The sequence below is a fragment of the Ambystoma mexicanum genome, chromosome 8, assembly GCF_040938575.1.
Source record: "Ambystoma mexicanum isolate Mex_15411 chromosome 8, UKY_AmexF1_1, whole genome shotgun sequence".
In the NCBI taxonomy this organism is placed as follows: domain Eukaryota; kingdom Metazoa; phylum Chordata; class Amphibia; order Caudata; family Ambystomatidae; genus Ambystoma; species Ambystoma mexicanum.
In genome coordinates, this window is record NC_090929.1 from 840,833,508 (window position 1) to 840,858,554 (window position 25,047).

General features: G+C 45.1%; 1 protein-coding gene across 1 annotated transcript in view; it reads right to left on the minus strand.

Annotated features, from left to right (window-relative positions):
- CDH23 (cadherin related 23) overlaps nt 1-25,047 on the minus strand; it is a 3,939,560-nt gene that overhangs the window by 1,411,929 nt on the left and 2,502,584 nt on the right. Inside the window, exons 20-21 of the mRNA XM_069610726.1 lie at nt 9,319-9,431; nt 9,060-9,167 (exon numbers count right to left, since the gene is read on the minus strand). Of these exons, the coding sequence (XP_069466827.1) occupies nt 9,060-9,167; nt 9,319-9,431 (221 nt within the window). The remainder of the gene's footprint in view (nt 1-9,059; nt 9,168-9,318; nt 9,432-25,047) is intronic.

The following is a 25,047-nucleotide window of genomic DNA, read 5'->3' on the forward strand; positions in this document are numbered from 1 at the left end:
AAGTTCCTGATTCGACCTTTACCTCCTGAGTTTAGCATTGTTCCGGAATGTTTATGGGCGGTTGACGACAATGATGTCGGGGTATTACAGATTGAGCCCGTTAAAATAGTTTTGAAACATGGAGTGAAACTACCACGCATTCCGCAGTATAAAATATCAGTTGAGGGCGAGCATGCTTTGAAATGCAATGTCTCCGATTTTGTGCATCGTGGGGTGATCGAGGAGATTACAGGTAGTCTGTGTAACAGTCCGATCTTGCCTGTATATAAGAAAGGCGACAATGCAATTCCATACAGGTTCATAATTGATCTTCGTGCTATTAACAGAGTTGTCGCCCCACAATTTCCAATTGTGCCTGATGTGACGACGATATTGACAATGATCCCTGCTATGGCTACGCACTTCAGCGTTGTGGATTTAAAAAACGCTTTCTTTAGCATTCCTATACATAAGGAAAGTAGATATCTGTTTGCGTTCACCTTGGGGGGGCGCTCATTTACATTTACCAGGGCACCTCAAGGGTATACTGAAAGTCAAAGCATTTATAGTAGAGCTTTGAAAGAGCAGCTCGACACCCTTGAATTGCCACCTACTTGTACGCTGCTTCAATATGTTGATGATTTGCTTTTGGCTGCAGACTCTGAGAGTGCTTGTAAAGAAGGCACTGTACTGTTGCTTGTTCATTTGGCTAAAAATGGTCATAAAGCTTCGCTCAAAAAAATTTCAATATTGTTGTCAGGAGGTCGCCTATTTAGGCTACCTCCTGTCAAAGGAGGGGAGAGAAGATTGACACCTGAAAGAATAAAACACATTTCTGGCATGTCTGTTCCAAATACACAGAAGGAAGTCAGAGCCTTAATAGGTATGGCTTCTTACTGTAGGTTGTGGATCCCGAACTTTTCGCTAGTGATAAAACCGATGTTGGCTTTGACGAAGAAGGGCATTTCTCTGCCACTGCCATGGAACTCGGAATATCAACGATCATTTGAGCTTCTCAAAACCGCGCTATGATCTGCACCGGTTCTGGGTACTCCAAATTATGACGAGGCCTTTGTGTTGTTTGTGCATGAATGTGATGGATGTGCTTTGGCTGTGTTAACACAGGAACACGGAGGGAAGAATAGGCCGTGCGGCTACTACTCCTCCGCCCTTGACCCTGTCGCATGCGCTTTGCCAAGATGTTTGCGAGCTGTCGCTGCTGCTGCCGCGTCTGTAAAACAGAGTGAGGGAATGGTCCTAGGCCATGATTTGATTTTGATGGTACCTCACTCTGTTGATATCCCATTGAACAAAACCCAAACGCAACACCTCACCTCTGCATGGTTAACAAGGTATGAATTAATTCTGTTTGCCCCTCACATTCAAATTAAGAGGTGTTGTGTTCTTAATCCGGCTGAACTCTTACCTTTCCCGCAAAACACTGTTTGCGGTGACGAAGAATTACATGATTGCCTATATACCACTGAACAAGAAACGAAGGGCAGGATAGATCTCATAGATACTCCTTTGGGCAATGCAGAAGGGGAGCTGTTTTGTGATGGCTCCTGCTTCAAACTTTCAGATGGTACATCTACAGCTGCTTATGCAGTTACTACATTGAGTAAAGTTGTTGAAACTAAGAGAATTTCGAATAACTCTGCGCAGGCCGCAGAGATTATAGCGTTGACCCGAGCTTGTGAACTCTCCCAAGGGCGAATAGTAAATATATATACTGATAGCCAGTACGCATTTGGGGTGGCTCACAACTTTGGAAGGCTCTGGTCGGAAAGAGGGTTCCTGACCTCACATGGGACCAAGATCCAGCATGGCCCCTTAATAGTGCAATTACTCTCGGCACTCTCACTCCCTAAACAGTTAGCGATCATGAAATGTGCAGCACATCGTAAGGTCTTAGATGATGTGGGGAAAGGGAACGCTTTTTGCGGACCTGATAGCCAGACAAACGGCCACAGACCTTAGCACGGACATGTATGCTTTGAGGGAAATGAGAGATGCTTATATAATGGATGAAGGTATTGGGTCTGCGCGAGATATTCAAACTGATGCCACAGTAGAAGAATCTAAAAGGTGGGCTGAAGGAATGGGGAAACTGGATGATGATGGGTGTTGGGTGGATACATCTGAAGGAAAATGGTTGCTCCCTGATTCATATGTACTGGCAATGGTTACGATGGCACATGGTCCTACACATGTGTGTGCTCATCAGATCACGAAAATGTTACAACAAGTTTGGGTGAATAACAAGATTCCGGAGACTGCCAGATATCATGTCCGAAATTGTATGATCTGCTTACAGCACAATGTGGGTAAGGGGACAGTAACTCCAAGGGGAAGCTTTGGGCCCCCTTCTGTTCCCTTCAAGGTCACTCACTTTAATTTTATTGAGATGGAACGGTGTAACAATTTGAAATATGTTCTTGTAATTATTTGTGCCTTTAGTAAATGGGTCGAGGCTTTCCCCGTTAAAGATGCTACCGCCATGACCACTGCAAAGATTATGGTAAAATAATTTTTTCCTCGATTTGGGCTCCCGAGGGTAATGTGGTCGGATAATGGTCCTCATTTTGTTGCAGCAGTAATTTTGCAGATATGCACAGCCTTACGTATTGAGAAACGATTTCACTCAGCTAGACATCCTCAAAGTGCTGGGTTGGTGGAAAGACACAATGGTATCTTAAAGAATAAGCTTGCGAAAACATGTGCCGATACCAAACTGAAATGGCCAGATGCCTTACCTATTGTATTATTGGCTATGCGTACTACACCTCAAACTAAGACTGGGCTTTCTCCATTTGAGGTAGTGATGGGGAGACCTGCTAACATTTGGGGTCTCCCAAAACCAAAGCCCTGAGAGAGGTGGAAAATGTATTGCTTGTAGACTACTGTAACCAGTTAACTAAAAATCTGTATTTCATTTATCACCAGGTGCACTCAGCTTTACCTGTACGGTTCAAGGGCCCAGGACACGATATACAGCCTGGAAGTTGGGTCCTAGTGAAGGCCTACGAAAGGTCTTCCTGTCTCGCGCCTCGCTGGCGGGGACCCTACCAGGTGCTGTTGGTCACCCGGACAGCAGTGCGGGTGGCTGGAAAGAAGCACTGGATCCACGCGACGCATGTCAAGAAACTTCCTCACCCGACGCCACACGTTACAGAATAAGCAGAACCCCTCGCTGATGCTACAGTCTCTGATCTTGGAGTAGCAAACAGCGCTATGAGTGCGTCGGAGAATTTCTCTGAGCCCGAGGAGCTTGGGGAACAGTCCAATTCGTCTCCGCACTCTCTTGAAAAATCACTTCCGGAAAACGTTGTTTCAAGCTCTGCGACTTCCGTCGCCTCCGATACGTCGCTTCCCTCAGGAAGTGACAACACTTTATTTCTGGATCAGACAATCTTGGGTACCACCAGGTACAACCTTCAACGAAGAAAATAGAACTACGGCACGGGTTTTTCGTGCATCTGGAAAAGGGAAGTGATTGGAAGTTTTCTTTCGTATAAGAAAGTTCTGTTGAACAAAAGGGATTCTGCTGGCTAGGGTTGGGAAGGACTAAGAAATCGCGCGACCGTAGCGTCGCCAGCAACGAACATTGGGGTCGTTGATTGAGGAACTACAATGCCTGCTACCTCCACTGCTGCTCCCCGCACTGGACTTGTGAATAAGGGGGTGACCAACTTGAACAATGAACAATGTGCCTGCGCCCGAAAACGTACTGCTGTGTTTTGATAATGATAATTGTTATTTTTGCAACTACTGCTATAGGACTTTGGTACTTTGAAGAAATCTATCCTCTGAAACCTTTACTACCGACCGAGATTGTACCAACTGCTTTGACTCCCTCTGTACACCTTCACACTCTGTCCCCTAGAGACTCCCAACATAGACAAAAGTATCATAATAACACTCTAATGATAGTAATGAATGCAACTCATGCCATTTTTAATAAGAGTAATTGTTGGATTTGTACTCATTTACCGCAACATGGGAACAAGGGACTGGGATGGTATATTCATCCTTTACCTTTAACGACTGCTTGCTATGCTTCTCTTAGAGCACTATTCTTTGGCCATTGGAATGAGAGCATCTCAGGGAACTTTGATGGAACTAATTTGAATGATTTCGAGAAACATGAATTAACTCCCCTGGGATGCTCGCTTTTTGCAAATAGAAGTAAACCCAATGTCGCTTCTATTAAGCCGCCTGATAAACTATCTCTTCCTTTTCAAACTTTAATTTCTTTTAAAATGGCTCCGATAGGCAATAAGGACGCCGTGCCTCCTTCTTATTCTATAAATCATAGCCCTGACTCGGTCCCCTTTTGTGTACAAAGAAATGGCACTCGGCCAATGGGAGATTTTGAAGGTTGTAAGAACATTGTAAATTTGACTGGAGAAAACGGGCCTCTGTATGTAGGGGGGGCCTGTTTATTTTGTTTGTGGTAGTTTAGCATTTCCCTGGTTGCCCAAGGATTGGCAGGGAACCTGTTATTTAGGAATACTGTTACCCGGGGTATTTGTAGCTAGTACATTGGAGGTTTCTAAGGCTCGCCCACGGCGGGTCAAGAACGGAGATACCCCTGGGCAAGTATTGGGAGATATAGCGAAATCAGTTGTGCCCTTTTGGTGACAAATAACAAACTCTGAGAACATTAGGGGATTAGCAAGGGTACTGGAGAGAACGATCAACCGGACCACGGACATACTCTACAATATGACCTTAGAACAAAAAGCAATAAGATTGGTAGCACTCCAAAATCGGATGGCATTAGATGTCATTTTGGCAGAACGAGGTGGAGTATGCAAATTAGTGGAGTCCGCTTGCTGTGTTTTCGTACCAGATTCCTCGCCGACAATTTTTAAAGCAATACAGAACTTGCATACTCTTAGTTCTGAAGTACATATCCCTGTAGGAGATTGGAATCTTAGCACCTGGTTCTGGGATTCTTTACGATCTTGGGGTTGGAAGGTGCTTTCTGTTATTCTGGTTATTTTGGGGATCCTGCTATTCCTTTGTTGCTGTTTTCAATGTCTTCCGAGTATATGTGGAATGCTAGGGGGATGCTGTGCCCAAGCAGTGAGCACAATAGGGCATAGAATAAATGCCCCAGATACAGCATCTAAAGAGTTTGTGTTACAAGAGGTTCTGATGAACGACCTAATGGCTATAGATATTACAGACAATGATTTGGGATGTATGGATGACAACACATGGAGTTATTTGCAAAAGTATTAGAAATGATATTAGCACTTGCCATAGGCCAAAAGGAGGGTCTGTTGGAATTGAAATGATATTATGTCTCCTATCGCAGTATTTGAATGTGTGTTGGCCTACGCCAAGTTGTCTAAAATATCATGTAAATAGACTCCGCGGTAAGGTCTTGACCTTAACGAAAAATTGTGTAACTCGCCATCTTGGATTTAGCCTAGGTTCTCTTGTAATGTGGAAGTCACCCTGAACATCAAAATGGAGGCCGAATGACATTCTGAGTGAGATTCTGGCCATTGTGACCTCCGCACACATGAATAAGTAATATGCCTGCAGGCCACTTGTCGGGGTCGCGGACTGAGACCTTGTCCTATCCCTGACCTATGTGTAAATGAAAAACTGTATCAGCGGAACTGATCAAAATACATACATTATGGGATTGACCTGGCAAGGAACCCTAGGCCTGGTCCTAAGAATGGTTAACCCGCGAGGGGGTTGGCCAGGGCTGGATAAAGGATATAAAAGCCCTAGTATTCCAATGTACGGTCTCTCTACTAATGCATCGAACCTTCGTTGAAGTTCGTTACGTTACTCTGAGAGCCGAATAGCTATCCGTTTGTCAATTGACTTTTTGGTAACTGTTGTAGCTTTTAAATAAAGCACTTTGTATGTCCTTTGTAACCTGTGTTGGTGTGTTTCCTTTGGGCATCCCAGCCTCATATCAATTTCTTTGTTTTCACAGGAAGATGGCCATGGCATAGTGCAAAACAGGGGATGATGAGATGAGGCAGGGTGCACATAAGTGGGCAACAAGGTGCCCATTATGTAATTTTAGGGGCAATGTAGAAACCAATATTATAATATGTTTTATAGGCATAACACTAGCACAGTTGATTCTACGCTGGCATAACAAGTTCCTTCGGGAGAGGCAGATGTGCCTATATGGCCACTATTCAATTGTGAGTCCACTTAAAGCATACCATGCCGGTCTTGATGCCCGTAAAACACACAGGCAATACTGGCATTGCCTTGCTGACATTGACATTACAATGTCCTAAGGGCACTCTGGATGCCATCTTAGTTATATATGTTACTGCTGCAAAACTGGCATTCTTGGCGCTGTTGAAACGGGCAAGGCGTATACGATTAATTGGTGCAGTTGGGAACTGGTTTTGCAATGTGGGACCTGACATAGCAATTTCTAACCTGACATTGTGCACATTGGCCCTCATTAGGACCCTGGCATTAAGGGTTTAACAGCGCCGTAAAAGGTGTCAGCGCCATTAAACCCTTAACGCCTTACTAGGAGGTCCCTTTGCGGGACCCAACCTTAACGGCTGGTCTAGACCAGCCGTTAAAGTAGGGGCCCGCAAAGGGACTCTCGAGGTAAGTACGGTACCGCAATTTGCGGTACCGTTATTACCGCCTTCCCCATTCCCATTATGCCCTATGGGGCAAAAATGGGAATGGGGAAGGGCCATGGTGGCATGGGGAATTACCGCCCCGCCAACCTTGGAATGGGGTGGTAATTCCCCATTTCGCCATGGCGGACTCCGGCATCGACCATGGTGCTAATAGCACCATGGTTTTCCGCCGGAGTCCTAATGAGGGCCATTATCTTTTTTTCTAACCTTGCATTTGGTGGTAAAAACCTTGCAGCTAATTTTGAGTGTATTGCATGCTCTCAACATTCGAATTCGATATCATTAACAGACGAATGTTGGGCATTAAATGACAAATAAAGGCGCACCCTTTTTAAAGGTAGCATATGATGTATGATTTTTGTGTTTGCCTCTATGGCAGACAGCCACTGCACCAGGCACCGTTTCAGTGATGTGGCACAAATATATATTTGTCTACTGTGTATTCCGAGTTTCTATTCGGCCCACACTATTCTGGTGGGAATGTGCATGATGTGCTGTTATGTGCACGGTTGGTGGCATGTTGACTGAAGTAATGCAATATTTAATGTGTTCACTGACAAAACTGCACACAAATGATGTCAGTTTGGCTTCAATTTCTTACAAATGTGCGGTCTAGAGACATTTTGAAGGAATATCAAAATACACTGTCATAGACAAGGGCTAAAGAGCAGCAACTTCTACCTGAAGTCGACAGTTTTTTAACACAACACAAGGAGAAGTTCTCTGAGATCCTATTATTTTCTTCAATATCTCTAGTGGCCTACAGCTCACTAAATCTCCCTATGAGAAAGTCCAGCTACCCCTCAATTATTTCTACTTTTCCTAATTGGTGCTAGGGTGCCGCCTATCTAGAAAAGGGTATAGAGAAGAGAATGTTGCTTATCTAACTCACTACTTTCCTATATCTAACGGTAACAACACTTTAGGAAGTTATTTTTCTTACTATAGGACACTATAGATATGGAAAAAAAGGATAGAATCTCAAAGAACATCTCCTTGTGTTGTGTTAAAAACATTTTGACCCATGTTTGTAAAATATTTCCTGGTTGGGTATGGGTTCGCTTAATACGCTTACACCAATCTGGTAAAAATAGCTACTTCCCACCACTTTCAAAACTCATTAGACACCACGTCAGGCAATGGGCATTCAATGGAGTAGAATGAGAATTGGCGATGCAGACATCTTTCTGCTTTTCTTACAGGCCTTGGAGAAATGTGCTGCTTTTAACAGTCTTCATTGTGTGTGAGTTGATAGTTTGATGTGGGATTTCTTTTGAGATCACACAAGCTGGATATCTTCCTCTGCACTAGTCAGGTTAGCAGAAATCTGTCAGTTGCCAGTGGCAGAGGGGTCTAGTTGGTCTCTCTGACAGCTGTCTAACAAAAGCAGATCTGCAGATTTGATGATTGGCTGAGCCTGAGGAACAAATTCTTTATCAGTGGCGCGGTGAGTAGGATCAGCAGCAGCAATCCATATAGTACCAACCCCCACTCCTCTGTCTGATCGCTTCTAGGTTGGATCAATGTCACTGGGCACGGCAATCAGAGAATGTACTCTTAGTGCTGTCTGAAGGCCACAACTCACTCTTACTAGTGCTATCACTCATTGTACTAGGAGGAACCCAGCTTCTGAATTGTGTCGAATTATTTGGTCTCCTTTCCCTCAAAATGTCAAGCTTTCAGCCTCAGTGCCAGCACCACCGTAAGCATAATGGACTACTTTGCTCACCCTGCAGACCTGGATCCTAATTAATGGCCCTAGCCTTCATAGGGAGCATGCAGCGATAGCGAATAGGCAGGTTGGCTCAAGAGAATGGCAAATGGCTGTCTATGGGTGCGGGCATTCTTGACTATGCTCTTCAGTGAATGAGATAATGTGAGAGATTTATGTTTTACAGAAAACATTCTTACCTTAATTAAAGTAACTAATTATATGTCTTTTCTATTTTTTCCCTTCAACCTCCCATTTTGTGATTTTATCTTTTAAGGTTATTTTAAATAGAAAGCATTTCATTCTGCTCATGAGCTCATCACATGGTGGCTTAAAATATGCATCGGTTAGCCGAGCCATGCATGAAAGGAATATCTTGTCACATCTGATGTATCATATGGCCTGACAGACATATACACCTGCTGAAGCATAATACTCTGAAAGCGCCATCATCGCTCAACAAGAACAAAAAAAAACAATTCCATTAAACATGTGGATGTACATCCTATGCCTCCTGACGGGTACTATTGATCACTAGAATAACAATCCCTAACTCTGACACCTGCTTGCAGCATGTCATTATGTAGGGTAAGACGAGGGTGAGGAACGACATGAGTTCAATTAACAAGATGAAAGGGGGAATGCTGGCACCACGGACTAAAGAGGAAGCGTGCAAGAAATTGATCAATGGGCCAGTCCCATGGGAAAGGATATATACGTACCGTAGTGACATCTGAATCTGGTGGCGTCATTTCTACCAGGTTAATGAGATAGGGTTCATCCCGCCACTGGGGAGCGTTGTCGTTGATGTCCAACAATGTGATGGTCACCTGTGGAGAAACGCATTGGTTCTTATGTTGCTCCAGTCCATCTATAACCTCATGATCCTAGTAAGATGTCATTTATTCAGCTTTACCACCGGCATATGTCAGCAAAAGAACAGACACCAAAGGGGACAGAGAGTGAATAGCTAGCACTCACAGTTGCAATGCCAATTTTCTGATTGGGTCCTACACCTCCATCCACAGCCCGGATGATCAAGATGTATTCCGACTTGACTTCTCTGTCCAGTAAAGTGGTCGAAGTGATCTCACCTGTCCAGAGAAAAGTAAGACATGTCTACATTTTTTTAAAAACATTTTTTTATTGAGTTAGCTGAGTTTAGTCAACTTTTTCAATCATTAATATCACAAATTCAAGAAACTGACAATAATAAAATACAATGAGATTAATATCAACATATTAAACAAATCATTTGTACCTGTATAGGTGATCAGAGACAAAATTTGAAAAGGTAAAATAAAATAAAACAGACATCCATAAACAAACTTCTACTTAAATTGCATTCCTGATAAAACAGAAGAAAATGTAGAATTATTTGTGCCTATCTATACATAAAAGTACCAATGTACATTACAAATGTGTCTCGAATCACATTACATATTTAATGCTTTCACTTCAAAGTATACTCAAAATCTTAGAATATCAACTATTACTTCTGCACTCCTTGCAATTACTGATTCCAAAATTCAATCTAATCTACCAAATTCAAAGCATTTAAAAAATTCACTGTCGCTATTCGAATGCTCATAACCTTCGTAGCCAGGATAACTAACCATCTGTTTTCAGGATTCATGTTGCCAAAGTAAGCCATGTGTTTAATAAAATATGTGTGTCTTATCCCCATAAGCGACTGGCATTCTACTATCAGATGTTTTAATGTCTCCTTAATTAGTAGATCACCATAGAAACAACAATAACTGTCTTCAGGTTTAATGAGCTTCCTTTGTGCCTGTACCTCGCGAGTTGGCCATAAATGTAAGCGCAGTCGTAGTATTGCACTTCTCACATGTCTAAATAGAAAAACATAGATTTAGGATTGCTTGATTTAAATGAATTCTGCATGATGGTAGAATCTGGACACCAGAGGTAACCACAGGAGACTGTTCTAGGGAGAGGAACTGTGATTAATGAGTGTGGATAGTCTCAGAAATCTCTTTGTCGTAGAATGATCTGGATGGTTCTATGTCATTTCATTGCCAGTCATTTTTATGAATACATTTTGCTGAAATAAGTCATCGAAATGGTTATTTTTTATTTTTGGGGGGTTCCCCCCTAAAACTCTTCCTCCACCTATTTTAACTATTCCAGACACCCCAAACCCTTATCTGCCCTTTCCCACCCACCAAAAGTTTGAGGAATGATTTCAGCAAAGTGTACTGGTAAAAAAAGTTGTAAAAATGACTGTCGATGAAAGAACCCTAAACCTCCTGGATCGATTGAGCAAACAAAGGGATGAAGGTGCGGGGCATGGGGGTACATGCTAATCGAGATGCAGAGGAAAATTCCTCTTTCTTAGGTTACAGGTCTAGATAGTTCCTTAGAGTAGTGTTGATGTGCCCTCAAAATATGTCAAAGAGGATTGAGAATTTCAACTCTTGGTTCGAAAAATCTTAGCTTTCATAAGATGTGCTGTCAGAGTGTTGTTTAACAGTTGTTCTTCTATGACTGATGAACAATTTTTTTCAATTTAGATTTAAAAACATTTATTCAGATTTCTTAATTAACATAATTGTGTGTTAGAAACATAGAGCAATTTCCATAATACATACATTCAGAATAGTACATGCTTAGTTTTATGTGGTTTGATCTCTAGTGTTTGCTTAATAAAGTCAGCAAAGACGTAAACATCTTCATTTAGATCAAATAAGAGATGACATGACATCCCTTCTTTGTTAGACAAGCACAGTCGTCCCCATAATGGGCCAAGGAATTCCACTCTGATAACAACATATTGGCACAAGAACCCACATAGTATTTCGGTTTTTGCCTAATTCTACAGTTGCAATGTAGAGATTGTGTATGGTCATTTGTCAAACTGTAGGATTAATTAATCAGGCAATCCCCGATTCAGGGTCATTTAACAACCCACCCTAAATAGGAAGTGCACAATTGTCAACTTTTATTTTAGGTTATGTGTATGACGCTGGGGAACCCTAATACAATGGTGTAAATGTCCAACATTGTCACTCCCACATTTGGGACATGTAACAGGCTGGTAAGCAATACAAATCGGTTGTATTTCAAATAAAGATAATTAAATGTACTGGTGAAGCCCACACACAATGCAAAAGATGCAAACCTGATATCGTTCGCAATCCCAGCTCACCAAAATATGTACAGATCAATAATGTCAGTAAGGTCTGTCCTATCAACTAATAGGATGAACAGTATAATTACATTAGCCTACTTTATTCCAAACAAGCACCCCTTAAAATCCATAGGTGAATGATTGTTCAGACTAACATATTCAATCTAGCAAAATACGTTGATCACAAGGATACACAAAATGTATTTGGATTTTCAAACTCTAGTCAATTGAAGACATACACAATTCATGCAAAATTGGTAAAACCATATAAATATGAAATAACATAAGAACATGGAATCTATTAACCAGATCAAGAGGGGTCTTCACCTAAGGTCCACATATTTATTTCAGGGATCTCTCAGAATACAATTAATTTTCTAAGAAGTTGGGCTGTTCAAATAAACAAATGTTATTCCCAAATGATGTTCCTAGGATACCTGTGAACAGTGAACCCTACTCACTCTGTCTTCTTCTTCTTAATGACTAAGCCCTCTTATCAGCACCCCCAGTTTGATTGATTTGTCAGGGACATTAGATTCAGTTACTTCACTGACTATAAACCAGACCTCTAACGTTCCATCAGTCTGTGTGACGCATAGCTAGATTGCAGACAGAGATCCTCCACACAAAAGGTTCTTTTTCATGTATTCAAATTCACCAAAGCACACACACTTTGGACTATATTCTGGTTGTCAGTGATATACATTTAATTGGAGTTCTGCATATACACCTTTACAGGTAGAATGGATATAGAATGTATTTAAATTCTACAGACAATAGGTACATTCCTTCAGAGCATATATACACACTTTGATTCTATATCTCTCAAATTCAGACAGGCAAACAGGCAGAGGCCATCAGATTGCACCAGGTAATTTTCTCTGTCATTTGGGCACCTGTCCCAGGACATGATTTCCGTGTTCCTTTCAGTCTGGGCCCTTTGCTCTGCTCTTGGATTCTTTCTGTGACCAGTTCCCTGGATAAGGCCTTGTATTAAATCCAGTCAACTCCGTCATACAGCAAAGCTGTCTGCAATCAATCCAGGTGGCTCCCAGTTTTTAGCTGATTGACTCCTCTTCTGAAAGGGTCTAAGTTTAAATATCCCGAAAACCCCAGCCTAAATGTGTTTCGACTCACATATAATTCTCATTGGGCAAGTTATCTGAATCCATTGCTCTCTTAGTTATGACAGAGCTATTGAAACGCCCTCCTTTTTGTCATTGGCTATCTTGGCTGAGAAAGCAGGTAGCAGCTCCCAAATCTGTGTTTCAATGTCATTTCTCCTTAAGAGCACACTTCACATTGTCCTAACATCATCCAGTTTAAAACTGATGTCAAATAATCGTGTTTTCTTGAAATGTTGGTTTTCATTGGGCCTCATTACGACCCTGGCGGAAAGTTACCGCCAGGGCCGTGACTTTACCGCCATGGTGCTAACTACGTTAACACCATGGCGGTAAGGGGATTTACCGCCCCATTCCGACCTTGGCGGGGCGGTAAATCCCCAATCCCCATTTACCCTTCCCCATTCCCATTTTTGCCCCATAGGGCATGATGGGAGTGGGGAAGGCGTTAATTACGCCACCGTAAATTACGGTGGCGTAATTAACACCAAGTTCCCTTACCGCCATGGATTTTTACACCCGCTAGAAGCAGGTGTAAAATCCGCCATGGCGGAAAGGGAACTCGTGATTGGCGGTAAGGGGTCGGCGCAGCTAACGATGGCGCTAACCCCTTACCGCCAGGGTCGTAATGAGGCCCATTGTCTTAAAACTCTGCATATAATATATTTATATGTTGTTCCATCTGGTATACTAAAAGCAATTTAACTGCTTTTTAATATGTCAAATGGAAGAGATATGGATTTTGATCATTTAGTAAACCTACGATGAGGTCAATTTAAAATACACTACTAGGTCTGAAAAAGCTAATATCTTCGATGTTCATATGCAAGTCTCAGAACAGGAATTATTGTAGAGTTTCAAACGTCACGATTTCAAATATGTGCACATCTCATCAAGAAAATCATTCCTGTGGATACATTTCTTGTGTTTTTAGTGAGTCACACACCAGAGATACACACTATTATGGTGCTCTGCAACACTCTGATTCGTATTCACTTAGGGATGCGCTTCTCAAGTCTTCAGAGTACTTGTCCTTGCCTTGCCAACTGATAACATCATTATTCATTTAACGTAGTTATAAAGGGCAGCACAAACAATCGTTAGGCTAAACAACATTCGATGGGGCTTCTGCTTCCTTGAGGAATACAAAAGTTCAAACATAAGATACATGCTACTTGAAGTGACTAAATACTACATTAACCTTAGGCACATCACATTTATTAATATGTGTAATTGTCAATCCTGAAATAAACAGGTGTATTGTATGCCTAATTTGTTTAATGACTTGCATATTTTGTGTTCAATTTGTAAACATTTAATTTCCTATCTCCATTAGTGTGAATTGTGTGCAGTGAATGTAACATACTGCAACCGTTCTCAGTGTGGGCCTTATTTTCATGTTTTGTCCTGCACAGCACAAACATATGATGGGTCTCTTTAGTTAGCGTGTTCTGGAAAGTTACATTTCAAATAATCAGTGTATTTCATTCTCAAATTCTCAAAGCAGCCTGCTCCTTTTACTCTTCAGAATGTGTAGGCTGCATAAAAGGTTAGCTTTTGTCACTGTATCCTGTTATTGGCCCTCATTACGACCCTGGCGGAAAGTGACTGACCGGACCGCCACAGCGTAAATAGCGTTTCCGCCATTGCACGAAGGAGCAAAGTGCGGCCCATTCCGACCCATCGGGCACGAGCACCACGGCATGGCGGAAGTGCAAAGTCCGCGATGGCGGAAATGACCCCAAAACGGCCCACACCGCCGCCGTACGGCGCCCTAGGTGCAATACCGCCACCCATCACAGCGGACACCGCAGTGTGCGCCTACCGGAAAGTACGGTGACCGGAAATATACGGAAACGGAAGTTAAAACATGGGCCCGGAACGGGAAACATCCCGCCGTACACCTATAAAACCACTAAAACCACACAACCACTAAAATCACTACCCTGAAACACACCCCAACCCGTCACCCACCCTAGCGAAACCAAGAAAAATGGGAAAAGTAGCGAAGAAAGCGTGCGACCGCAAGCGGCAGGTCCACTTCTCCCGTGAGGAACTCACCGTGCTAACAGAGACCCTCCAGGAGAATGCTGCCGTCGTCTTCTGCACGCAAATGACCAGGACGGCACTTGCAAACAAGAAGGCCATATGGGCTCTGGTGGCACAGCGGGTAAGTGCGGTGGGGACCGCACCCCGCACCCCACAGCAATGCCGTAAGCGATGGGACGACCTGCGGATACGCGTCCACAGCATACTCTCTGCCAACCGCAACATTGCCACAGCCACCGGGGGAGGTCCTGAATCACCCATCAAGTTGACCCCCTGGGAAGAAATCTGTGCCTCCACCATCGGAATGGAGAGCATAGAGGGAGTCGGAGGGATGGAGAAAGGAGTGCAGACATCCGAAGATTCAGGTAGGTGGGCCAAATAAAACAATGCCAAATCCACAAAGTCCATCCATGTGAAGTACCATGCGTCCACATAGTGCAACAGGAACACATGTCCAGGAGAACGTCCACACACATCGGCCTGATAGCGCACGTTAAAACCCACAATAAATACATAAATAATTAAAAACCCCTAAAACACGCACTACACGTGCAGCAGGCACACCCTAACTGCAGGCTGCCAAACAACTGCACCCTCACTCCACACACAAATGAAAGCACCTCCAAGGCCCCGACCCAAATCACCCTCAGGTACCACCCCAATGCATGTGATACAATGCCATTCCAATTCCCACAGACCCATCAATAACCCTCGCCCTCCTTTACTCCACCACAGGGTCCGATCCAAACGACGAGCTTCAGGACACCCCTACCAGCACACCTGCAAAGAGGGCCAAGACCAACGGCCAAAGACCCTCCACCTCAGCTGCACGCATCAAGACACGGCAGCAGCACAAATCAGGTGGCAGCACAGAGGAGGGAACATCAACAGGCACCCCAGCAGCCAGCATGCCCACAACACCACCACCACAGGTCCCCCCAACGGATGCCACAGAAGGCACTGCCTCTGGTGGCAGCAGCACCATAGGTGACACCCCATTGATGGCAGCATGCTCCGACACAGAAGACGGGGATGTCGAAGTCAGATCCATCCATGACCTGTCCCAATCCCCCTGTCTGTCCCATCCCGTACAACATGAGGATACCACGCAGGGGCACCCACAAGACGACGACTGGCCATCCCCCACAAGCCCTGTGGCAAGGCAACATGAGGACAACAGCCCCTCTGTGACACCCCCGCAAATGGCCATGGCCCAGCAGAGGCAACAGTCCCTCGACCAGTTAATCGTGCAACAGCAGCAACTGGCCACGCTCCTCAAGGACCATGCCGATGAATGTGGGGGCACTAAGGCAGACATAGAAACATCAACTGAGACACTTAGGGCAGAAATGGAGAGAGGTACAGAGACACTAAGGGCACAAATGGAGAGTAGCACCGAGAGCCTGAGGGGGGAACTGCATGCGACGTCCAAGGACGTATGTGCCGAACTTGCCGCAGTGCGCCGTGTGCTCACTGAGCTCTCGCAAACCCTTAGGGACATGCATGGACGTGAGCAGGCAGAGACATCATCCGTTGCAAGTTCCGTCCAGGGCAGCCCCCAACGTAGATCTGGGAGGAACCTGCGCTCCACAGGCAGGGGTGCCCCTGATACCCGCAGAGGGGGCTTGCAATAGCGACTGCCCACTGACAATGAGCATCTTTGGACACTGGTGTTCGGGGGGGAGGTAGGAGGGTGGAGGGGGTGTGTTGGGCTCACTTGGGTGGCGGGTCGATAGGGTGTACAACATGATATCACATATGCCATAAACAGTGCACGATCAACCAATGAGATGTGTGGACATTGATCTTTGTGTACTAGGCCATCATAGGCGTACAGTCCATATTGTGCATGTCCCAGACACACACAGTGCCACGAGTCCCGTGTCCATGTATCAGCCACCAGGCGTGAGTGCTAGAAGCATACATCAATGAGATGCTGACGAATGTCACGGCCCTCCGGTGCCTCGCAGACTCCTTGAGGTGCTGCCACATCCTCACCCTCATCATGACCATCATCAGGTGCTTGCAGTTCTGCGTCAGGGGGCATGGGCACATTTCTACGTACGCACATGTTGTGGAGCATGACACATGCCATCACCATCTTTGCAACCTTCTCATGGCGGTACAGGAGTGCCCCGCCAGACCTGCTGAGGCAGCGGAAACGACCCTTCAGTAGGCCGAATGCCTGTTCAATGACTACACGGGTACGTGAGTGGGCATGGTTGTAGTCCTCCTCATGCTGGTCCCGTGGGTTCCGGACTGGTGTGAGGAGCCATCTCTTCAGTGGATATCCAGCATCACCTGTATGTGGACGAGAAACGTATGATGTGGAATGCCATTGCTACGTACGCACACCCCCCCCCTTCCTGCCAGGTCATTGCCGAATCACATACCCCACATTATCATGCATGTAATGAGACTCACCGAGTAGCCAGGATCTGTTCCCTGCGTGTCGCTCCATGTAGCGTGGTATTGTAGAGTTCCTCAAGACCATAGAATCATGGGTTGATCCAGGGAATCGGGCACAACAATGTGTAATGATCCTGTTGGAGTCACACACCATTTGTACATTCAGAGAATGAAATTGTTTTCGGTTGCGGTACTGGTCCTCCATGGCATGTGGGACGACCAATTCCACATGGGTGCAGTCGATGGCACCAATGCAACCCGGTATGCCGGCAAGTGCATGGAATCCCACTTTTGTGTTGGTAATTTCCTGCTCCGAGCGTGGTAGGGAGATGTAGTCGTCTGCGTGCTGCAGGAGGGCATCGAGCACTTGCAATAGTGTCCGTGAGAACAGTGGCTGAGAAATGCCATGCAACTGTCCGACTGTGTGCTGGTAGGTGCCTGTGGCCAGGAAGTGTAGTACAGACACCACCTTCAGTAGTGGTGGGATGGCGGTTGGGCTATCTATCATGCTGACAAGGTCAGCCTGTGTCATGTCCACAATGGCGGCTATGGTGTCCCGGTCCAGACGGTAGAGGGTGTGGATCTGCTCATCAGTGAGGTTGAACGGATGTGCTCGGAGGCGTGGGATTGCGGGCTGCCTGCGTGGTGGTAGTGGCTGTGCTGGCGGCCCTTGCTGGCCCTGCCTTGGCCTCCTCCTCCTCCTGCGTCTCCTCCGTGCGGCCGGTTGTAGTTGGTGTTCGTCTTCTTCTTGGAGTTGGAGTACTTGCAGTGCTATCATGTCCCCCAGGGCCAACATCGCGAGTCCTGCCGGTAGCATTTCGGTGTGGTTGTGGGAGGAGACTGGCTGTGCAATTTATGTGTTTTCAGGCTGTATGGCCTCCACCTGTGGTGATTCATTCCACCTGTGCAAACTGCTCTCCCCTTTGGCCGAGCACGTCCCGCGCACAACGCTGCAATTCGGGGAATGGCATCTTGCTATTGCAATCATGTATTTGTACCCGATGGCCGTGTAACATTGGTTGATATGTTCATTCTGCTGTGGTCCCATTGTTTCACATACTATCTGTGCAGTCGCGAACAGACTTGTGAAGGGTCAGTGGAACGTAGTACTCGAGTAACGGTGGGCCCTCATGCATCACTGTACCGAGTTGCAACGACGGGCGGGGCGTCCCATTTGTGGGTGAAGGCAGTTGCCATTTTCACACACAGCCGCACTCGATGGATTAATTAGTGATTTCAAACGGCCACAGATGCCTCTTCGACGTGATGTTGCAAATGAGGAATTCGAAGGGCGGCGCTTTCGGTTTTCAGCTAGCGGCGAGGAAATGCCCACAGGTCTGACTGCAAATATAACGTACTATTGTTCAATGTCCTTGGGACAGGGGCCATGGCGAGGATGCAATGATTGATATGAATGGTTTGGGATGCGCAATGGCGACGTGGGCGATGAGGCCGGACGTTCCCAAATACATGTTACTTCACTACACTGGAATTACGGGCTGGGGCACTGTGGATTTTGCAGGCTGCATAACGTACAGACTCAATGGATATTTCTAATGTTATGTGAGTAAATATTCAGGCGTTTTAATCCCGGGATGAGGGAATGATGAATGGATGCATGGGCAGGTGATTTGATACAGAGTTTGCCATGTACAGGGCTTCTTGGGATCTATCCGCCTCCCCTACGCTATGTGATGCAGGGCTGCCATAGTGGGACCATCGTCTATCTGGCCTTGTTGAGCCCTCCCTGTCTCGACGCGCCCTCAGACACTTGTGTCCATGCACGTTACCAATCCCATCAGATGGATTCTGTTTTCACAGACGCATGCACAGGTACACTCGTTTGTGATGGTGTTTACACCTCGATATAGATAGTTATGAGTCGCAAGTGGTTTTGGGGTGGTGATGATCCTTTGGAGTGGGCTAGCATGCATATGGCTGTGGATTTAGTGTGATCATTGAAGTGAGTTGTTCGAATGTAGTTCTGATGGCCATTCTGTTCTTTTTCTTTTCTTTTGGTTGACAGGTATCTCCTCCCCTTTTGCCACTGCCATCTGTATGCCACTCCTGCAGATGGGTTTTACTCCCGACACCTGCTGCTTCATGTTAATCAGTGGAGCAGCATTACGATCTTATGGGACGATCGCCAATGGGCCACATGCCCTTACGCAGTACTGGTGGCTCGGAGCAACATTTCGGCCTTTCAGCTGGACTAGTGCCTCCCCATTGGGACGGCCCTGCGGTTCTGTGCGCTTCCATGTTGCCTTTTCGTACGTGAATGTGGCTCTGTGTATCATGAGGGAACAGGGCGTCACACAAGTAGTGGCTGGTCATTTCTTGCGGATGCAGCCCACAATGGTGAAATGTGTTTTGGAGTTCATGGCCTGATGGCTGTATGGGCTTGGTGATTTTGATGTGCATTAAATTTCTATTCTGATTTGGCCCGTGTAGCGTTCTTCTTTGCAAGTGATGTGGCATATGCCTATTTGGGGGGCGATGTATTGTGAGGAGATCTGCATTGGGTTCCAGCTTCGGAGTTTAGTTGCGTGGTACTGTACTGGGCGCGTTTGCCTACGAAGCCCGTGAGGTCAGGGATGGGGGCTGCCAATATGACAGTTTGAATGTTGTCATGCTCAGGGGCGGGGGATTGGGTTTTGTGTAACAGATGCCGGTCAGCCAGGTGGACTGGTGGAATGATGTGATTCTCGGAATATTGCTGGTCACAGGTGCCTGTGTTTGCGTGCGTTTCTTGGTGGGGGACTGTGGTCATGTCCATTGGGATGGCTTCTGTATTCGTGCCATCTGTGCCCTGCAGCTCCCATTGGCCCCTGTTGTGTTTCTTTTGTTCGTTGGCATGCATGGGTGACTTGTACATTTCAATGGTTGCATTATGACTTCATTGCACCTACGGGGAGTTGTACTTTGTGGGCAGGGAGCGGTGTACAGGCACTCAGTGGGGCCGTTTACGGTTGATTCGCGATGCCGTACTTCTCACCATGGCGGAATGGTACATTCCGCCATGCTTGATGGCGTTAGGTACATGTCCGCTAGGGTCGGAATTGGCGTACCCTTGCGCCATGGTGGTGTTTACGGTTTGGCATGGCGCGCGCGCGCGTGCTTGGTGCAGTTAGCGCTGGCGTTCACTACGGTGTCGCTAATGGCTTCGTACTTTGCGGTGACGGGTCATAGTCGCACCGAGCGCTATTCGATGGCGGTATTGCATTTCCGCCATCGTTTTCCGAATTCCGCCAGGGTCGTAATGAGGGCCATTCTCTTTGCATGTGTCGAAGCTGCACTTTTCACCAGGTAAACCTCATACACGGCCTGTGCATCTGTCATTCAGAGGGATAATATTTACACCTGATCTCATTAGGCAACTCTTACAAGCATTTAAAATCATTCTTACTACATGAGAGGATGTCGCAAGCAGTGGTCAAAGTGAGCGGTCCGGAGCGGTGCTCCTCTACTTTTTTAAATTACGTTTTACAGCTCCTATACTTTTATTTTAAAAAGAAACAGTTATTTTAAAAAGAAACAGTTCTGGAATGGTTTAGTTTTAAAATAAAAGTGTAGGAAGACATTGCAGCTTGCAATTTCAGTGCACTGCACTGAACGTTCCCTTTAACAGCAGGTGCAAGTGTTTGGGGGATTGTATGTGTGTGGTATGGGCCTGCCGATGGGGTTTGTGGAGAATGGGCGCAGGCCAGCAGGGAACGTAGTTCCACTACTTCTTTTTGTACACTTCGACCACTGGTCGCAAGCGGTTGAGAAACTGCTCTTTAGCACCCCGATGATGATTTAACTAAAGTCTCAATCAAGCCATCCAGCCGCCAGGCAAGAGATCATCTTCTATTATCAGCTGCTGCTTCAAGTGTCAATGTAGATTTGTGGAGAAAAGAGGACCATCTGTGATATTATTCAACAGCATCTGGAAAATCAAATTCACCCACAAGGAATTATTATCCTTGGAACAAAAGTAGCAAGCATCCCTTAATGCAGTAAACACAAGAGAGCCCTGGGAAGCAGCACTTATTTCTATCACGATCTCACTGATATCACTGGCCTTAATAAATGCCTAATGTAGCAATGATATCCACTTAGGGGTATGTTCTTGTCTGGTATCGGCCCAACAGCCTGAGCCTAGATAGGCCCAAGTGAATTGTGGGCCCCAGTGAGGACTCAGTTCTGTTATAGGTCCTGTACAACCCCCTAAGTGGGTGTGATTGCTGTTCGCACCCCAGGTTTGCCTGGGGTGTGAATGACTTTATTTTCTTTCGTTTAAATGCAGAATGGTTCAGTTCATATTGTTTAGTCCTTTTTCTATTATTAGTGCGGCAGCAGCCACAGGAAGGAAGGAGTTCTGGGAATGCAGCACAAAGTTTCGGTCTAGCAAGTAAGTTGGGAGGGAGCTAGAGGGTGAGGGATCAGTGTGGGATGTCTTGGGGGGGGAGGTTGTGGGAAGGCAACAGAGAGAGGATTCCTGTTGCCTCCCCACTTTCAAAATAGCGGCACCTGGAGAAGGGCTTCAGGCAGCTGAAGAAATGGTGGTGGTACGCTGTGTGATATTGTCTGCACTGCATTCCCCCGGTGCAAATAGAAATGACACCACATTCCACACCAAGTGCAGAAACGTTTTTGCAATTACATGACATAACCTGTATTGGGGGAATTTTTAAAGTAGTGTATCACCAATTTTCTTTCCTTTATGAAAAAAGGAAGCAAATACCTTTGCAAAGAAGAATCAGCAGCACTCCATAAATAGCTCTCAATAATTGTTCCTACGGAAAATCATTCACCCATTTCAACATAACATATCGAATTCCCCACATCTGTACCTCTCTCACTCTTGTGTTAAAAAAACATTCATATTATATTTCTTTAAATATACATGCCCCATACCAGGAATACAATCTAGTTAAACCACTTACCATTTCCCTTACATGGGAAATTGCCTTTTTTGATGTTTAACCCAGGATACAGAAATTCCAAAGATTCACCCCAACTGTTCCTAAGCAGACCGCTTTTCCACTACAGAACTTCTAATCACCCAATGGGATTTTGGGTTTCTTAACTATCTCCGGATCCTAACTGTGTGGACCACTTTGGACATAAATAACCTGGTCATTAGTGGAATTACATTTTGTCAATAGTCCTTGCATGATTAGTGATAATAAAACCACATCATCTACATATGCCAGATTTGGAATAAACAAACAATTCAGTTTGGTGGCAACTTCAATTGCCCTGTCTAGGTACACATTAAAATCTGGCAGAAACATAATAAATAATAGAAACCCCTGGCCAACTCCATCAGATGGAATAAATGTTAGAAGCATTTTGGACTTCCCTTGCCTGACCTTTGCTTTGTAAAATTAAAACTATGCAGCAGAATCAGGTCAGGTAGAGAAGGGGAATCCCCAATCTGGCCAGTTTATGCCACATCTTGTCTGTGTCAACTCTGTTAAAAGCCTTTAACAGATCCAAGAAGGTTGCATACAAATGACCTTCTCCACCATTCACGAATTTCATTGAAAACTGTATTACGTCTCTCTGAAGTGTACAGGGATTACTCTAGTCCAACTCTGTTCCACTGGCATTATTGACCACAGAAAGCCTTTTTTCAACACAGCCAGGTTTCTTCTTTTTGATATTAAGAGGGCACACATATTTGTGGGTAACCAATGAGATATCTTGATGGCTGTAGGCAATCCGGTAATAAGTGAAAATATACTTTAAAGAAAATTGATTTAAAAAAGAGCGATTTAGAAAGACTGCTCTTTGACATCCCTATCCACCCCCTCAATGCTCCTGATCCACCCCAACACCTCCTTCCACTAAGCCCAAACCTTCACACAATCCCACCACATATGCCCCTATGAGGTTGGATTTCCAAACCCCCTCTGACAAAGTGGGTTGGCCATGGGGTACACTTTTGACAATCTCATCGGGTCATATTGCCACCTATGGAGAAACCTGACCCTGTTGAATTTGTACTGGCCAGCTATTGGGGTTATATATGCACCACTCTCCATCTGCCATTTCTCTCTGGAGTTCCCTCTCCCACCTCCCCCTCAATCTTCCCCCTCGCCCTGCCATGCCTTCGCTATCTCTTTATAAAACTGCGTTTTGAGCCCTCTTGAGGGTATCAGGTAATAATATCGCCATATATATGGTCGGCGTAAATAATATCGCTGGGAAAATGTCGTGGCGATATTATTTAGGTGACCATATATATGGGGACAGGGGCAAAAAAAAAATGTAAAAAAAAAATACAAAAACAAAAATTTGGGGGTTGCGGGGGTGTCCCCCGCATGTTCCATGCAATAATGTCACCACAAAAAACGGCCATTTTTCGGCGATATTTTTGCATGCCGAGATTTTTGTGGCGACATTATTACATGGAACCCTCTTGAGCTAGTACAGGTATCTAAGATGTTCTCGAATGGGGTCAAGGCCTTTTGCTAATGTTCCCTCCACTGCACCATCACTCCTTTGACACATTCTCCCCCACCCCATGTACTCTTCCAACTATTGGATTCTTTTGAGCTTCCCGTTCTTCCACAATTGTTCTGCCCTCTCCAAACCTGCTTCGAACCAAGACTGATAAAAAACTGGTTTGACTATACCATCCTTAATCAGAGGGACCAATATTTGACTCGGTGGGTGGGCACATTGAGAGTTACCTCACCCCCTTTCCTCCTTCCACAAGGCCTAATTGCATGCCAGAATGGGATGTTCCCTCAGTCTCCTCGAGAGTTTTTGACCCGGTACCCACAACCATTCCCCTAGAGTAGCCGGTGCCAACAGCAGATTTTCCAGATAAACCCATTGTTTTCCTTGTCTCCCTTCAAGTGTAGTATTCATGCCCTCAGTTGCACCACCTTGTAGTACTTTTCCACATCTGGGAGATCCATCCCTCCCTCCTTCTTTGATTGTATCAGTGTATGGTATCTAATTCCTGGCCTTAACTACTCTGAAATTTTTCCATTCACCACCACTTTGTAATATAGTGGCAAGGCAACTATGAGCAGCCTCCCTGTTTACTTGCAAGAGGAACTGGACCCTGGAAATCCCCTGTCCCAAGAATGGGAGACTCAGCCATAGGACAAGGTTCACTGTCTTTATTAACAGTTAGAATGACAGGGATTGCAACATGAACGATGCAAAATTCTTCACAAGCTCTCACTCTCCAGGTGCATGTCGTCCCATCGTGTTGACTAGTGAGGTCACAAACACAAAGTTACATATCAAAAACCTAACAGGGGGAGTGATTGCTTAATTAGCTGAACTACATATGTAATATGTCATTTCGCGCTCCGAAACACTTGTGTATGAACGCAATAGAAATAAAGGGGGTAATTCATGGATTATTTGTGCCGAAAAAAACGGGATTTGTGCGCCATTCTGCCCACAAATCCTTGTTTAACAAATGGGGATTTGCAGGCAGAATGGCGCACAAATCCCGTTTTTTTCAGCGCAAATAATCCATGAATTACCCCCAAAATATCAATATCCATATATGAGGGATTAGTTTGATCATTGGGTAAACCATATCTTGTGGCTCCTCCTGAGACCACCTCTATTTGTCACAAATACAAAGTTACAGGTTAGTTTAAAGATGATTGGCCAGTGCAAAATAGTGTATGCTTATCGTGGAAGGCATTTAGGGGTTGGACAGAAAGGGTCTTCTCAGCCTTGGAACTTTGGGCAGTTACCATGCCAAGTGCAACTATTCAATGTAGTGGAAATGACCCTGAAGGTGCTGCATGTTCCAAATAAGTTACCATCTCTGGTCTCTAGGCCCTGAGACAGAACATTTGGCTTTGAACATGTATAACAATTGTATCTTCCTGCTGGTGGTTCGATGGGAACAGTCTTCTCTGTCGGCCTCGAATGAATAGGCTCTGTCTCGTAGATTCAGGTCACATGTGTAGGGACTACACAATGGGGGTCTCCTACTTGTAATTAAGAGTATTT